The sequence below is a fragment of the Mytilus trossulus genome, chromosome 8 (assembly GCF_036588685.1).
Source record: "Mytilus trossulus isolate FHL-02 chromosome 8, PNRI_Mtr1.1.1.hap1, whole genome shotgun sequence".
NCBI lineage: Eukaryota > Metazoa > Mollusca > Bivalvia > Mytilida > Mytilidae > Mytilus > Mytilus trossulus.
In genome coordinates, this window is record NC_086380.1 from 44,714,633 (window position 1) to 44,733,058 (window position 18,426).

At 30.3% G+C, this 18,426-nt stretch overlaps 1 protein-coding gene across 5 annotated transcripts in view; it reads right to left on the reverse strand.

Moving 5' to 3' along the window:
- LOC134681004 (small G protein signaling modulator 1-like) overlaps positions 1 to 18,426 on the reverse strand; it is a 63,234-nt gene that overhangs the window by 21,452 nt on the left and 23,356 nt on the right. For 3 of the 5 annotated variants that reach the window (XM_063540342.1, XM_063540341.1, XM_063540344.1), the window contains exons 5-9: positions 17,891 to 18,025; positions 14,127 to 14,194; positions 13,629 to 13,789; positions 1,227 to 1,364; positions 648 to 778 (exon numbers count right to left, since the gene is read on the reverse strand). In XM_063540342.1, the coding sequence (XP_063396412.1) occupies positions 648 to 778; positions 1,227 to 1,364; positions 13,629 to 13,789; positions 14,127 to 14,194; positions 17,891 to 18,025 (633 nt within the window). The remainder of the gene's footprint in view (positions 1 to 647; positions 779 to 1,226; positions 1,365 to 13,628; positions 13,790 to 14,126; positions 14,195 to 17,890; positions 18,026 to 18,426) is intronic. The other 2 variants (XM_063540343.1, XM_063540345.1) reach the window with 1 other exon arrangement.

Here is an 18,426-nt window from a genome sequence, read left to right on the forward strand (position 1 = left end):
TGCCATCATTTCCGATGGCATGAATCTTTTATAAAGTACTATTGGTACTTTAATGCCATGTTCAATATGGAAGTTATATAGTTTCTTTTTAGATAAAAGGCATTAAAATGATCAAAAGTACATTAGAATCTTGAAAAATTGAAGAAAGTTTTTGTTATAGATAAACTATTGATCGCAACCAGTTATATTTATGATGTCTTTTCACAAAAGCAATTGGATGTGTACTGGTTGTGTTTCAGTGTGGGCTCAGAACATGTTTTTTTTATTAGTTGAGATTAAGCTTTAAACTAAATGTAGTTTTCTTCCTCTTAAATTGGTAATGTGTGTCTTTTGTCTTTTTGTCGTTTTGTTTTTGTGTTTTAAAAATCAATCTATACCAAGCCTTTCTAACCCTTTACACTTTACTCTTATGTTTGTTATCTTATTGGGAGGATTGAGTTCTGACAAACATGTTTAAACTTGCAACTTTCTTCATTTACTTATCAAAACCTTAACAACGCATGTTAACATTCAGCCATTTTGGGCAACTGCATTTGCCATATATAAAACAAAGGCTGAATCATAATTCCAAACTGCAAACAATAATGTCTTATAATTTCAATTATAAATCTTGGCTGCTTCACCAAAAGTCTCCTATGTATTCCTACCTCCTATCAACATCCTCTTCCTCATCTTTTATACAACCATTCATCAATTGATTTGGTGTCCACATGACTGTTAAGCCTCCAGCTGATTGGTGCAGAGACAAGTAACCTGCTAAGGACTCAACATCTTCTTTCTATAAATAGATAATCCACAAGCATCAACCATAAATGCTGATAACCGTAAACACACATTGGCTTTATTGCTCTAAAATATATTTGGGTCCTTTTAAGGATCACAAAATAAACACTAAATAGAAAATTCCCATGGTTAATGTGAAATCTTAATGGGCCTTAATTATATGTGTGCTAAACCATGCTAAACTGATAGGTTTCGATCTAGGTACGTACATTACTGTTGTTCTCAGATAATAAAATATAATAGACAAGATTCCAAAAGTCAGAGATACCAAAATCTTAAAGAAAAGAAACACAAAAAACATTTATCAACAACAAGACAGAGAGAGTAAATAAACCACACGATCTTGTAAGTGTTCCTGAAGTGTAGGCTGGTGGTCCTACTCCACTGCTGGTACCCAAAGATCTATTGTATTGAAAGCTTTCAACATAAAACTATAGACTTACTGGCTGTACATAGACATTGTTTTTGCCATACAACAGTGTTGTCTTAGAGTTTTGGTGCAGGGACTCCACATATTCTTTGGCTGACAAATGGAAACTTTTAGAGCTTTCTTCACTGCTAGAACTGGTATTTCTTCTAACCTGAAAATATAACAATATAACTGAAGAATTTGTTTTTTTCAAGTCTTTTCCCAAAAATGGACAAACCATGAAAGAACAATTTTAAAATATATAGCTGTAAGTACTTAAATTCATTGATTTAAATTTTTGTAGTTAGTGGTTTGAAGAATACCAATTTCCTGAATTTTACAAATCAATAAAAAAAAATCAACAACAATTTCTTTGATAACATTTTTGTGAATCAGATCTTAAACAATGAAATCTATTAAACAGGTATCGAAATAAATTAAATATAGATTCTTTATTTTTTTAATAATATTTGAATTTTAATAACAAGAGTTATAACTAAATAAATTCTGTTACATCCAGTGGCAGATATTTCATGTACATTCAGAATGAGAGTGAAGAAATATTGTATCTTATGACATTCTTTGATGGAATCAGCAATCCACTGATGAATTTGACAAAAGGTAAATTATTTGTTTTATGAATCAAACATTTGCATAATGTCATAATGTTGATGTGACAAAGCAATGGGAAATCTGGGTCAAGAAATTTGATGTCATCTTTCTGAACTAAATAAATTGCTGAAAATTTAATAGAAAGTGTTTTCCCAGTATTGTGAAACAATTATTTTTCAAAATTTACAAAATAATGTTAGGCTTCCTTATAATCATTAAAGACAATTATGAATTGTTACAATTATTACGTAACAATGCACTGCCATATGCTTCCCATCCTGTTTTATGCTTAATGTTTATCATTCCTCAAAATGCTGACATAAGGTATTATTTATTAGCAGAACATTTCAAAGCAGTGACCTAGATTAATTAATGATTGTTCCATATCTGGTAGGCTTTAATTATCTTAAGAAAGATAAATAGATTGCACGGAATTTGTAGAGAATGCTTACAGGAAGATTTTAGATAAAACGTAAATAATCTAAAAAGCCGATGACTATGCACAACGAAGGCATTTTAAATCCAATTATATGTTTCAAAGAACAAAACGAAATATGTCTTTAATTATAAGAAATGAGAACAGTATCGATCTTCAAAAGTATTTCTGTCCAAATTATTTATAAAGCAATTTAAAATATTAGATTACTATAACAAATTGAAAATATCTATTATCATATAGATAGTTACAGTTTTAACTGATAGATTTACAGTTCTAAAAAAAATCTCATTCAGGTTGCTACTGTTCATTATATAATAAGCCTCATATTTAGATTTTCTTAATAAAATTGGTTCACTGATTGGCAAACTGATACTGTTTTGGGACAAACTATGCAGTCATTTTCATCTTATATTTAATTGTTTGCTATGGTTCAACAACACTACAGATAGCATTCAGCTAGCAGTATGTTTACTGGAAATTAAAAACGGACCTCTGGAATTAAATATTCTCAATTTTATAGAGTAAATGAAATGAAACCTATATTGCTCATGTGAAAAAGTTTGTTTTAGGTGACCATTTATATGTATTTTATAAAAAAATACATTAAAAGGGTAACTACTATTGATTCGTTATTTTTCTTTGGATACCAATTTTCCTGGATTTCATTGGTACAGGTGAACCACAAATTTAAATGTTCAAGGAATTACAAATTTTCCATACATGCCTTGAAATTAAATGTCCACGAAAGTTTAAGTTTTGTTTAATCCAGGAAAATTGGTACTCACGAAAATAAATGAATAATATATAAATTAGTATAAAATTCATCTTTCTATATTTGCAACAATTTTTTAAAAGAAGATTATTTTTTAATGAAATGGATGTTGAGACCATAATATGAGGAGATACGAGATAAACTTGAATGTAACAACAACACAAAAATAACGAAAACACTTGAAAAGGTCAATATACAGGCTTCAACAATAAACAGGTGTTTTACACAATTTAGCAAGCTCTCAGTTATACTAGAGAGTCTACAAAAGTAATGAATAAATTCAATAGAAGCTTATGTTGTTATTGCATGACTTGTAGAATTAGTCTTTTCATTCAGAAACATTTGGGTTAACCAAAACAAACTGTTAGAAATAGAAACATTGCCTTGTTATCTCTCACTAATGAAATGGTGCCTATTCACAAACAAACTGTGACAGACAGCTATATATCTAATAACCTTGAACCAGAATCAAGCCTGATAGGCTGAAAAACAGCAAATAACTATTTCCAAGTCATGAGTCTTAATTTTGATAAACATAAAACAGGTCATTATTAATTTTTTAATTGCTTTACGTTTTGTAATTTGAGGTCTTTCACAGCTTTAAATATGTGTGATATGGCTTTCCTCATTATTGAAGGCTGTACAGGCAGTGTCCTAATTGGTTGCTTACTTCTACCTCATTTAGTCTCTGTTGAAGAGTTATCTCATCAGCAATCATACCACAACTTCTTATTTTTGTTTTGCCTAATGGAATTGCAGCCAAACACAAAACACATAATTTTATGAACATGAAATTTAGCTACGTCACGTCAATACCATCATTGACTATAAAGTACAAATTGCAGCAATCCTTTGGTAATTGTCCTAGATAAAGTTAACTAATAGAATGAGACAACTCAATTCATTGTTGATTTCTAAGACTTGTGATCTACACAATACTCAACAATTAGTTAAGGAACAGACCTTAGCATAATCTAATGTCTATTTGTTGTGTATTGATTTTTGACATCTGAATCGACTTCTGGGATGCCGTACGTGACAGGAAATGACACATCAGAGAACCAATGGGTCATAATTTCCGAGACTGACGTTTCTTATGCATCGTCTTAATTACCACATTGTTGCATGTGGAGCTTGTCTTACGTACACTGTTGGGGATCATCTCTAAAGTTATGAAAGTCATATAAACATGCTCTTATTGTTTTAAGCCTAACAGCGTCATTAGTCAATTATTTCAAAGTACTAACAACTCCTTGTAACAGTTTGTTATTTTACTATTATTCTAATACATGATTGAGGCAGGTGTTACCGGTGAAGAAGGACGTATCTTCTCCCACTTTTTTTTTAGAAATAACAACAAAGTTTAAAAAAATCAGGCAATACTAACATCTTAATTTTTCATAAAAATAATACATGTATATGGATGAAGCTTAGATATAGGCAAAATATATGCTCCAAAAAAGATTCTCCTTCTTTCATGTTATTTTAATGTTCATTAAACTTTTATCTTAAATCAATATAATTTGTTCTCATTAAAATTAAAAATAATCTTCTACCTTCATGACCTTAAGAGGCTTGACAATGTGACCCATCCATATATAATTTGTGGAAATCGCTTAAGCTTACACTTGTACTGTAAATGATACAGCTAAACTGATTAATTTCTTAAGATGGTTATTTATTTGTGAGATTTAAATTTTGTGTCGTTGTTAAAAAAATCTTTTACATATAGATTCTACCACTGTATCGAGTGTGATACGATATCTATATATCCACTCGAGACAGTTAAATTTTCAAATTTAAAACACGAGGCTAGCCGAGTGTTTTAAAATTTAAAATTTAACTGATCAGAGTGGATAAATATCGTATTACACGAGATTTGGTGGTAGAATCTGTTTCTCTTATGATTTTCAAACAATACGCCAACAAACTTATTCCTTCTTTGCGACTGAACTGCAAAAAGATGGTTTCTTTCTATGTGACATCATCAGGAATGGTCGCCTTTTTTCATGCCGTCAAATTCAGAGGAAAGCAAGATAATTCAATGTAACAATCGGATTTAACCAATGAAGTACTGAGATCAAACGAACCACACGTTGATTAATTTTTTTTATACAATCGACCAACTAGTTAAAAAAAAGCCTCTTGTTTGAACAGCATGGTTATATCAACACTATGTTTATATCAACATTATGTTTATATCAACACTATGTTTGTATCAACACTATGTTTATATCAACACTATATTTATATCAACACTATGTTTATATCTTATATCAACACTATGTTTATATCAACACTATGTTTATATCAACACTATGTTTATATCAACACTATGTTTATATCAACACTATGTTTATATCAACACTATGTTTATATCAACACTATGTTTATATCAACACTATATTTATATCAACACTATGTTTATATCAACACTATGTTTATATCAACACTATGTTTGTATCAACACTATGTTTGTATCAACACTATGTTTATATCAACACTATGTTTATATCAACACTATGTTTATATCAACACTATGTTTATATCAACACTATGTTTATATCAACACTATATTTATATCAACACTATGTTTATATCAACACTATGTTTGTATCAACACTATGTTTATATCTTATATCAACACTATGTTTATATCAACACTATGTTTATATCAACACTATGTTTATATCCACACTATGTTTGTATCCACACTATGTTTATATCAACACTATGTTTATATCAACACTATGTTTATATCAACACTATGTTTATATCAACACTATATTTATATCAACACTATGTTTATATCAACACTATGTTTGTATCAACACTATGTTTATATCAACACTATGTTTATATCAACACTATGTTTATATCAACACTATGTTTATATCAACACTATGTTTATATCAACACTATGTTTATATCAACACTATGTTTATATCAACACTATGTTTATATCAACACTATGTTTATATCAACACTATGTTTATATCAACACTATGTTTGGATCAACACTATGTTTATATCAACACTATGTTTGTATCAACACTATGTTTATATCAACACTATGTTTATATCAACACTATGTTTATATCAACACTATGTTTGTATCAACACTATGTTTATATCAACACTATGTTTGGATCAACACTATGTTTATATCAACACTATGTTTATATCAACACTATATTTATATCAACACTATGTTTATATCAACACTATGTTTGTATCAACACTATGTTTATATCTTATATCAACACTATGTTTATATCAACACTATGTTTATATCAACACTATGTTTATATCAACACTATGTTTATATCAACACTATGTTTATATCAACACTATGTTTATATCAACACTATGTTTGTATCAACACTTTGTTTATATCAACACTATGTTTATATCAACACTATGTTTGTATCAACACTATGTTTATATCTTATATCAACACTATGTTTATATCAACACTATGTTTGTATCAACACTATGTTTGTATCAACACTATGTTTATATCAACACTATGTTTGGATCAACACTATGTTTATATCAACACTATGTTTGGATCAACACTATGTTTATATCAACACTATGTTTGGATCAACACTATGTTTATATCAACACTATGTTTGTATCAACACTATGTTTATATCAACACTATGTTTATATCCACACTATGTTTGTATCAACACTATGTTTATATCAACACTATGTTTATATCCACACTATGTTTGTATCCACACTATGTTTATATCAACACTATGTTTATATCAACACTATGTTTATATCAACACTATGTTTATATCAACACTATGTTTATATCAACACTATGTTTGTATCAACACTATGTTTATATCAACACTATGTTTGGATCAACACTATGTTTATATCAACACTATGTTTGGATCAACACTATGTTTATATCAACACTATGTTTATATCAACACTATGTTTATATCAACACTATGTTTATATCAACACTATGTTTGTATCAACACTATGTTTGTATCAACACTATGTTTGTATCAACACTATGTTTATATCAACACTATGTTTATATCAACACTATGTTTATATCAACACTATGTTTGTATCAACACTATGTTTGTATCAACACTATGTTTGTATCAACACTATATTTATATCAACACTATGTTTATATCAACACTATGTTTGTATCAACACTATGTTTATATCTTATATCAACACTATGTTTATATCAACACTATGTTTATATCAACACTATGTTTATATCAACACTATGTTTATATCAACACTATGTTTATATCAACACTATGTTTATATCAACACTATGTTTGTATCAACACTATGTTTATATCAACACTATGTTTGGATCAACACTTTGTTTATATCAACACTATGTTTGGATCAACACTATGTTTATATCAACACTATGTTTGTATCAACACTATGTTTATATCAACACTATGTTTGGATCAACACTATGTTTATATCAACACTATGTTTATATCAACACTATGTTTATATCAACACTATGTTTATATCAACACTATGTTTATATCAACACTATGTTTATATCAACACTATGTTTGTATCAACACTATGTTTATATCAACACTATGTTTATATCAACACTATGTTTATATCAACACTATGTTTATATCAACACTATGTTTATATCAACACTATGTTTATATCAACACTATGTTTATATCAACACTATGTTCATATCAAAATTAAGCTATCAAAGATTTTTTAACAATAATGAAAGATTGCATGACCACATGCAAGGAAAAATGTTTACAAATAAATGATGTCTGCTTTAACACTGCAGATTCATACACAGAAAAATAACAGACAAGATAAAAGACATAATTCATCTGTCTTAATTTTACTGATGAAAAAAAGTCATTTGTTACAATGGCCAAACTGTCCAGAATCTAATTTGCTTTCTAACTTCAGTGGATGACTGGTATATGGGTATCAGAGTTCAATAAAGATTAAATAGGATGCTGCGGTAACTGACACTAGGTATCAAGATATCAGATCTTAATGTTGATTAAACATTATTTTATAGCTAACCAGTATCAGGATACTTTTATTTAACCTCAGATTGAAAGGAAAGAAGAATATACCAATGTGGCAATTCAGATACTGAAGAAAGCAACACCACCAAAAGAAAAACAATGAATTTTGTGGATAAATCTATTTCGTGGGTACCACTTTTGAGGGAAAACTGTATATTCATATTTTTTTCAGTTGCCAAAGCCAATAGATCTGGGTATATATCTTAGAAAAAATCAATCATTAGAAAATCTATTGGCAAAAAAAATGGTAGTCCTTGTAACTTCTAAGAAATTAAATTCATAATTGTTTTGCACCATCTACCGAAGGATGTAGCTGAATGTTTGGGAATAACTTTTAATCTGTATGCATGTCACAAAAAAGAGAGAAGATTTTGTCAATCTAATCACAATAAAGGTTTCATGTACTTTTGTATTTCCCCAGCTTTGAACCTTTTACAATGTCAATCTTCCATTCTGTTTAAATAAATGTAATTCAAATAAGAATAACAAATTACAACTTGGTAATCAGCAATCAGAAATTATTCAATTATTATACTCAAACAATGGTGGAACAAGGTGATTCAGAAATTATTCAATCATCACAGATCTGGGCCAATGATGAAACAAGGTGATAACTTTCATCTTCCTAGCATGAACTTTTAATGGTTTTTAATTTGAACATGTGAAATCAATCGATAGTAATTTGATAGAACAATCAAATTTCTTTGGTTTAACAATACAATTACCTCAGACTTCAGGGTGATTGATTATTCCCCTTACTCGTCAAATAACGTTAAAAGCAAAACATTGTTACATCGCTAAGAAATTATGTGAAGGTCAAATTGTTTATTGGACAAAAACAAATTGTTTAAAAGCCATAAAATTTTACTGTTACATTCTGGGACATAAAGTAATGATTCTCAACAAATTACAAAAGTTCTTGAAATCTATGCAGTATAGAATTTCAATTAATACAAATATAAGATAACAGCAGCTTGACAGAAACTGTGAATTCATTATAAATCTAGATTTCAATGTTTGTACATTTCTATAATAAGGATGAACCACAATCTTAGAAATTCGACAAAAAAATGAGTTTTCTATAGTCTAGTTAATATGCATACTTGAAAATACATGTACAATGTTTTCCTCACTCCATGAAATTTGGTACCACTACAGGCACTACCAATAAACAAATTTGTTTCGAAGAAGAGAATACAAAGATCAAGTTATTCTGCATTACCATCATCTTGAAAAGGTCACTCAAAGTTAAGAAAAGAACATTCAATCAATCACAGCCTTGTGTCAGTCTGATTAAAAACAAGAGACCAGGACATATTATTCAAATCTTAATGACAGCAACCTTACAACACATTTAAAGGTATTATTTTTGTTTACTTAAATCAACACAGCAATAAAGAAATAATACTAAAGCTCAAATAAATAGACATTACAAAAACATCAGTAGCTTGGACGTTTCTATCGATTTCAAGCACTTAATCTAGGTGAGCTACAAAAAACTCAAAAACTCAAATCCTTTTTATTCATGGAATCTTGTAACAATAGCACCTTTCCCATTTCATTTCCATCTTCAACATTAATGTTCTCTAAAGTTCAATGAACACAAATAAAGTCAAATAATTAATTGAACAAGTAACAATTTTCTAATCAATGCTCCACGTAATAAAACTATCGGTTGACTGATCACTACATTAGTTGTATCAATAGTGATTGCTATCAGAGACATTCATTGTATGGTATCTGAAACCAGGAAATCATTCCCAAGGTTTTCTGTAACTGCGGAGAAAAAGTAAACAAGACAAGTTCTTTTCACAAAAGAAAAAATCTTTTGACTGATATTGAATGGGAAAAGCACAGAATTGTTCATTAATTAATGTTTCCATGTTTGGTATAGTCAGATTTTTTTACAGTACAAGAATGGATTTCTTGATATATCTAATGAAAATAGATTAATGTCTTTTCCTGCAAGGTTCTCTTTTCAAGAATTTTACCATTAATCAATGATCATATTGATATCACATACATAAAAGTTCAGTTACTTAACAGCATGTCCATCTAACTACAATTTTGTAGGCTACAACAGTTAATTTAAGATAAAGGTCCTTCAGCAATAACTACAAACCAGATGCTCCGCAGGGCGTAGCTTTATACGACCGCAGAGGTTGAACCCTGAACAGTTGGGGCAAGAATGGACACAACATTCAAGCTGGATTCCCCTCTAAATTGGGATTGTGATTAAATAGTTGACACAGCATAGGTTTCTGACACAGAATGAATGTATTCAAATGAACTTAAAATTTTTGTTTTCTCTTAGAGCAATTCACTATGCTGTTGAATATTAATCCTCTCAAAAAAAGGATTATTTAAATTTATCAGTTGGTAGTAAAAAGTGAATATACATTGTATATTGTATATAACAAAGATTTAAGTTGATTCTGGACAAAGAAAGATAACTCCAATTAAAAAAATTCTTGCAGATATTTCTTGCTTACTTTACTGGACAAAGAAAGATAACTCTTAATTAAAAAAAATTTTGCTATTTCACAATATTGTGAAATTAGATAGTTCTTGCCATTGCACAATACTGTGCAATTGAAAAGACTCGCTATTGCACAATACTTAATATAATAATTTTAGATCCTGATTTGGACCAACTTGAAAACTGGGCCCATAATCAAAAATCTAAGTACATGTTTAGATTCAGCATATCAAAGAGGCCCAAGAATTTGATTTTTGTTAAAATCAAACTTAGTTTAATTTTGGACCCTTTGCACTTTAATTTAGACCAATTTTAAAACTGGACCAAAAATTAAGAATCTACATACACAGTTAGATTTGGCATATCAAAGAACCCCAATTATTCAATTTTTGATGAAATCAAACAATGTTTAATTTTGGACCTCGATTTGGGCCAACTTGAAAACTGGGCCAATAATCAAAAATCTAAGTACATTTTTAGATTCAGCATATCAAAGAACCCCAAGGTTTCAATTTTTGTTAAAATCAAACGAAGTTTAATTTTGGACCCTTTGGACCTTAATGTAGACCAATTTGAAAACGGGACCAAAAATTAAGAATCTACATACACAGTTAGATTCGGCATATTAAAGAACCCCAATTATTCAATTTTGATGAAATCAAACAAAGTTTAATTTTGGACCCTTTGGGCCCCTTTTTCCTTAACTGTTGGGACCAAAACTCCTAATATCAATACCAACCTTCCTTGTATAGTCATAAACCTTGTGTTTAAATTTCATAGATTTCTATTTACTTATACTAACACTATGGTGCGAAAACCAAGAAAAATGCTTATTTGGGTCCCTTTTTGGCCCCTAATTCCTAAACTGTTGGGACCGAAACTCCCAAAATCAATACCAACCTTCCTTTTGTGGTCATAAACATTGTGTTTAAATTTCATTGATTTCTATTTACTTTAACTAAAGTTATTGTGCGAAAACCAAGAATAATGCTTATTTGAGCCCTTTTTTGGCCCCTAATTCCTAAACTGTTGAAACCAAAACTCCCAAAATCAATCCCAACTTTTCTTTTGTGGTCATAAACCTTGTGTCAAAATTTCATAGATTTCTATTAACTTAAACTAAAGTTATAGTGCGAAAACCAAGAAAATGCTTATTTGGGCCCTTTTTGGCCCCTAATTCCTAAAATATTGGGACCAAAACTCCCAAAATCAATACCAGCCTTCCTTTTATGGTCATAAACCTTGTGTTAAAATTTCATAGATTTCTATTTACTTTTACTAAAGTTAGAGTGCGAAAACTAAAAGTATTCGGACGACGACGACGACGACGCCAACGTGATAGCAATATACGACGAAATTTTTTTCAAAATTTGCGGTCGTATAAAAAGAAGATGTGGTATGATTGCCAATGAGACAACTATCCACAAAAGACCAAAATGACACAAACATTAACAAATACAGCTGCTAAAGAGCTAAGAGACTCAAATTAGCAAATTACGATTAAATTAAAACATTTAACCATGACCCCTCCCCAAAACCAAAACCAACTTAAATCCATATGACCATGTTAAAGCTTCAAAGTAACAATACTAAGCAAGATTCAGATATAAAGTTTAAATCTCTTTGAAAGATTTTGCATCAATTAATTGAGCATTTCTCAAAAATTCCATGAATATTGCCCATAGGTTTAAATGTAAATTGAAATCCTCCCTTTAGATGCATATACCTCAACCAAGCAGCATTCATGCACTGAAGTAGAACCTAATCTGACACCCCTCTCTGATAGAAAGCTTGATTAATTGGCTAAATGCTACATATTTACAATTTGTATAGGCTCCAACATAAACAAAGCAACCCCCCTTTTCTCCCACCAAATTTGTATGCACCATAACAATCGTAATAAATACCATACAAGAAATCTTTCTGTCACATGAAATTGTTGAACATTAAAAAGAGATTTACATTTCCAACCAGTTACAAAAGCTGTTTTTGTCATTTGATGAGACCTTAAGTAACAAGTGTTTATACAATAAAATAAGCATTTAAATGTTTTTATCCAAAAGCTTCATGTTTTGTACTGGGGGAAGACTTACAACATCTGAATAATATGCCTGTTCAGGATTGATATAAATATGTGTGAAACTGAAACACTTACATTATACATGTGGTTTGTTTAATATCTTACTCTATGGTAATATTAATCTTGATGTTTATAGAAATTATAAAGGGAAAAAAAGTAAATAAAATCATACCTAATAAAGCATGAAAGAGTTTTCAATAATCACAACAAAAATATATAAAAGTACAATACAACATGCAAAGATTATAAAAAAGTACATCCACTATGTGATAAATGTGTTAAAATTAATTTTTAAAAATGTAAAGGCAATATCTCACTGTGTATCCATTTTTCATAGATAATCCCTTTTTCTGATGTCACATAAAATATATGGTATAATAAACTGGATGTCTATTTAAAAACTCCATCAATGCAGAGAACACCAAGAAATATCTAGGTCAAAGGAATTCACAGTGATTCTGCTTTCCAACAAGAGTGCATAACAATAAAAGTATAAGGAATATGGTATGATTTTCAATGAGACGAACTTAGTCCACTAAAAAGGCCACTTTACATTCTTTAACAATGAGCCCAATCCATACAATATATATATATAAGGTTAGTTTTAGAATACCCAAAATACAACAAAAAGGGTTATTGGTTTTTTTCTGGTGACCATGGTAACAAACAGGGAGGTCAAACATCTAAAGACTTGTGCTAATATAACTGATTCCATGCACTGGTTAAATCTTGGGACTTGAGTATTTTAAAGGTGTTTTGCATTCATCATACAGAGAAATAAGATGTACCCCTAACAACAAGTGTTTACCTGGTCCTCAAGATGTCTGGGGAACACACACTACCATGACCATACACTAACAAGGTACAGTTGTTATACAATAATGTGCATTCATCTATGTGTATACACTAAAACACAGTTACAATATAAGTAAAACTAGTGAGTTGTGTGCACACATAGAGATAGAGAAACTGATATTACCACTGGTACCTGTAAACCAGGTCTTTTAGGGGAACCAGGGCCTGTAATATGATTGGTGCTGGAATGAATTCTATGTCTTTGAACCAACTCATCTGCTGGTGGGTCAGTCCAAAAATGGTCGGAAGTCTTCATTTTGGAATAATCCAGAGCACATGGTCCAACTAGTAAAAATAAAATCAATCTTATAAATAGACATATTTAGTTTAATTCAAATATTATAAAGAGTTTAAAGTTCTTTAATATCATAAATAGTTTCATACAATTTCTTTCTCACATTTGTGTTTCACTTATTAGTCAAAATGAGTGTCAGTGCACTGCATTTAAAGAATACAAGATTACATCAAGCCTTAGGGTATGTGTCATAGTGACATAAAAATCCATAAGACAACTTCTAAACAATGCTGAGTAAAGGAATTTTAATTGCATGGATGAATGATGTGACAACACATCAGTAACAAGATTAAAATTGAAAAATCTTAGCTTCCTAACTATACATACCAAGTAATGATGCAAATATGGGGCCATCCACAGGATCTGAGATCAAAGCATAATCTTCATAAAACTTACTGAAAAAGATATAAAATATGGTAAATAACCTGTATACATATCATATCAGACTTTACATGTTATGTTGACCTATAGTTGCTTATATCCACGTAATTCTGGACTCTGGTGTATCGGATAGACTCATTCCCAATCATACCACATCTTCTTATTTTTATGTTATTTTTTTAAGATAATTTGCAGTTAACCTTCAAGATAAAGCATAAAGCATACATGAGGGAAAGAAATAATGATTCTTTGGCACATTTAGTGTTATAGTAGTTCTTTGATTGTCTCTGATAAACTTACTGGCTACTTGTTTTGTCTAGACATAGCTTGAAATGGTGGTTGAAATATATTTATACATGTAGTATAATAGGAAAGTTTGTTTAATGTTGTAGACAGAATATTGACCTTTCAGGTTTTATTTCGCATGTTTTATGTGCAGTTTGATTGCTGTCTCAATTTTACTTACATCTAACATTGTGTGTGTGTGTTTGGTATTGTTTTTTGTTTTAGTTGTGGTTTTTACAACACAGAGCTCGAGGGAGGTGTAATAGGTGAAACATAGTCTTTTGAATTTTGGCTTGATTGATTCTCTGTCTTTTAATGCCACTTCGCCACTATTGGCAATTTTATTGCAGACAGTTTGATGGTGGAAGTTGGAGTGCCCAGGGAGTACCACCAAACATTGGTAGGAAAACTGGCAATCCTAGTCAATTAAGAAGTGTTCCTGCTACATGCTGGGTTTGGACTTAAGATCTCATTATTGACAGGCTAGTGGTACAGTAGTTGAACTATTTAGACCACTCAGCAGCCATCAAGGCCTTCAATGTTTGCTTGAAGTATAACACACAGTTCATTTCACTGCCAACAATGAACACATGATTTAGATTTTGATGCCAAAAAAAAACAAGAATGTGTCCCCAGGACACAAATGCCTCATCCACACTATCATTTTCTATGTTCAGTGGACCGTGATAATGGGGGAAAATCTCTAATTAGGCATTAAAATTAGAAAGATCATATGATGTGTACTAAGTTTGAAGTTGATTGGACTTCAACTTCATCAAAAACTACCATGAACAAAAATGTTAACCTGAAGAGAGACAAACAGACAAATGGACAGACGGTACAACAGACGAACGGACTGATGGATGGACGCACAAACCAGAAAAGCATAATGCCCATAAATGGGGCATAAAAACCAATGTTGTTTGGAAGTAGAAACAATAGAAGACATAGACATAAACAAGATTAGTAGATAAAGGAAATCAATTTACTACTAAATTTGTTTACATACGTACAAAACAGCTAAGATCAAATCAAGCAATTTACCCTGTTTCACATATACAATATAGTACATTGAAGGGTATCGTGTGGTACAGAATTCTAGCTGTACTTTAAACAATCAACTTCCATTCACGCTAATGAAAGTGTCATTTTTTTTTTAAAGGAATGCGATAAGGTTTCATTAATAGTCACTTTATAACCAAGTATGCGGAAATGGATGTCTAGTCTCGGAAAAATATTTCTGACAGGAAACAATCACTTTCTCTGACCAGAATATCTATATAAGTTTTTCTTAATGGTTTCTTCTAGATACATTAATTTATAGACAGCAGCCTTCACCATTAATAATACTCAAACAGAGTTGTTGTGACTGACATATTCAACCATCTCTGTCAAAATAATATTTCAATTATCTGTAAGTTGTTGTTTTTTCTTAATTATCATCAGAAGCCTTCCTCAGGGTGCAGGATTTTCTTGCTGTGTTGAAGACCAATTGGTGGCACATGGGCTGATTTCTGCTCTTTGGGCATGTTATAATTGTCTCTTTGACCTTTTCCCAATTACTGTTCTCAATTTTTATCAGAATGAATGAGTGCGCTGTAGATATGTGTTGATGACAGTATGTTGAACTCTACTAGATATTTCTTTTTAATAGTTCATTTGTAGTTGGAAGTTTGCTATCTGATCATTAATATTTTTTTATTTGATTTTTATCTTTAAAGTTTATATCTCTAGAGAATTTATGATTTCTTCATTTTATATAGTACATAATTGGAAGTGCTTGAAGAAGAAAATTGAAAAACTCTACGGAACACTGAAATTTATCAGTCCACCATACTCATAGTGATTATAGTTTGATCCCAGACAAAAACTTGAATATATTGACAATATTGTATATTCATACATCATCAGTTGGCCATTTAAGTGGGAGACACTAAATATTAATTTTGCATGACACAAAAATATAAATCATAGAGCAAATTGCTGAGAAAATGTGATCATAAAATGTTTTGACATTACAGAAAGTAAATTGGTCTTTGATTGCAGTTCTGTCGTGTGTAATTGCATCTTTCCCGTGTAATTGCAGCTTGTCACTTATGTAAGAGATTTAATGCACTACCCTAAAATTCAGACAATTCGGTGATCACGTCGAAAAAATCAATACACTCTCTCATAAAACATAACTCTGTATATCAGAAAGTAATCTAATATTGGTGAAAATTCAATTCCTTTTTTGGGTGTAAAATTGAGACTAGAATTTTAAAATGGATTAATCAGATGACAAAAATCTTTCCAAAAATAGATAATAAAGTCTACAGCGGCTTAGTTTGAATTAAGAGAAATGTTGTCTTCGTTCAATTTTGAAAGTAATTCATTAAATTGAACTTGGTTTATGAGATTAATGGATCTTATGGGGATTCTACTTCCGGTTTCAAAAAAAGATTAGAAGATAAAACATTTTAATGATTTAAATTCAAAGCATGAAATTAAAAAAAAAATTAAATTGGTTTTCAAAAAGAGTGATACCATTTTTGAAAAAAGGAAGTAAAAAATAACTGTTTTGGTCAGGTATAAACTGTATCTACATGATTTCTGCCAAAAACTTTAGTCCCTTTAATACCAAAATTATTATTATTTTTTCTAAATGGCTCCATATACTGTCTTTTGATTATGAGGAAGCTTCTGTCCAAGTAATAAAAAAAATCAGCCCAGTTTGACAAAAACAATAATCACAGATAATTGAAATGTGACACAAACAGACTGAATCTCAAAAAACATTAACGGTACCAATTCTTATGCACCATATGTGCATTTCAACAATTAATGTCTCTTCAGTGATGTCAAGTATTCGAAAACTAATACAAATGTTGTACGTCAGTTCGTCTGACTGTAGTAATACCTAAATGCATTTTGACCCTCATTCAAAAAGTCACCCATCTTTTAAGGTCAGCATTCTTTATATAGTAAATATATAGGTTTGACTGTAATAATGAAAATGATTGAATAGTTTTTACTACCTGTGATGTTGAACTAAATGATCCAGAATTTTGGCCAGTTGTTTTTATTACATGTGATGTTGAACTAAATGATCCAGAATCTTGGCCAGTTTTTTTTATTACCTGTGATGTTGAACTAAATGATCCAGAATCTTGGCCAGTTGTTTGTATTACCTGTAATGTTGAACTAAATGATCCAGAATCTTGGCCAATTGTTTTTATTACCTGTGATGTTGAACTAAATGATCCAGAATCTTGGCCACTTGTTTTTATTACCTGTGATGTTGAACTAAATGATCCAGAATCTTGGCCAGTTGTTTTTATTACCTGTGATGTTGAACTAAATGATCCAGAATCTTGGCCAGTTGTTTTTATTACCTGTGATGTTGAACTAAATGATCCAGAATCTTGGCCAGTTGTTTTTATTACCTGTGATGTTGAACTAAATGATCCAGAATTTTGGCCAGTTGTTTTTCAAATACAGACAGTCTTATCCATAAATATCTAGGATTCAAACTTCTTGGAGGTTTTCTTGTCTGGTTCTTGTTAGAATCAATGCTCTTCCTGAAACGGAAAACAAAAACTACATTTTCCTATCAGTACATGTATGAAGTCATTGATGTTTGGGTTCTGTAAAGACACTATAGAATGAGTTTTTAATGGGAAAGTAGGAGAATTATATAACATACTACCAGATAAGTATAATATAAATATTCAAAGGTTCCATCATAATATATACAATATAATTAATTGCTGTTAATTCCATGTCCAGTGGCAAGTATAATATAAATACTCAAAGGTTCCATCATAATTTATGTACAACATAATTGCTGTTAATTCCATGTTCAGTGGCAAATATTTCATTGGTATTCAGGAGAACCCAATTATTCATGTCAATGTTCATTTTACTTCTTGAGGATCTGTTATTGATAAGATTATTGGTTGACACAGATTAAGTAATTCCT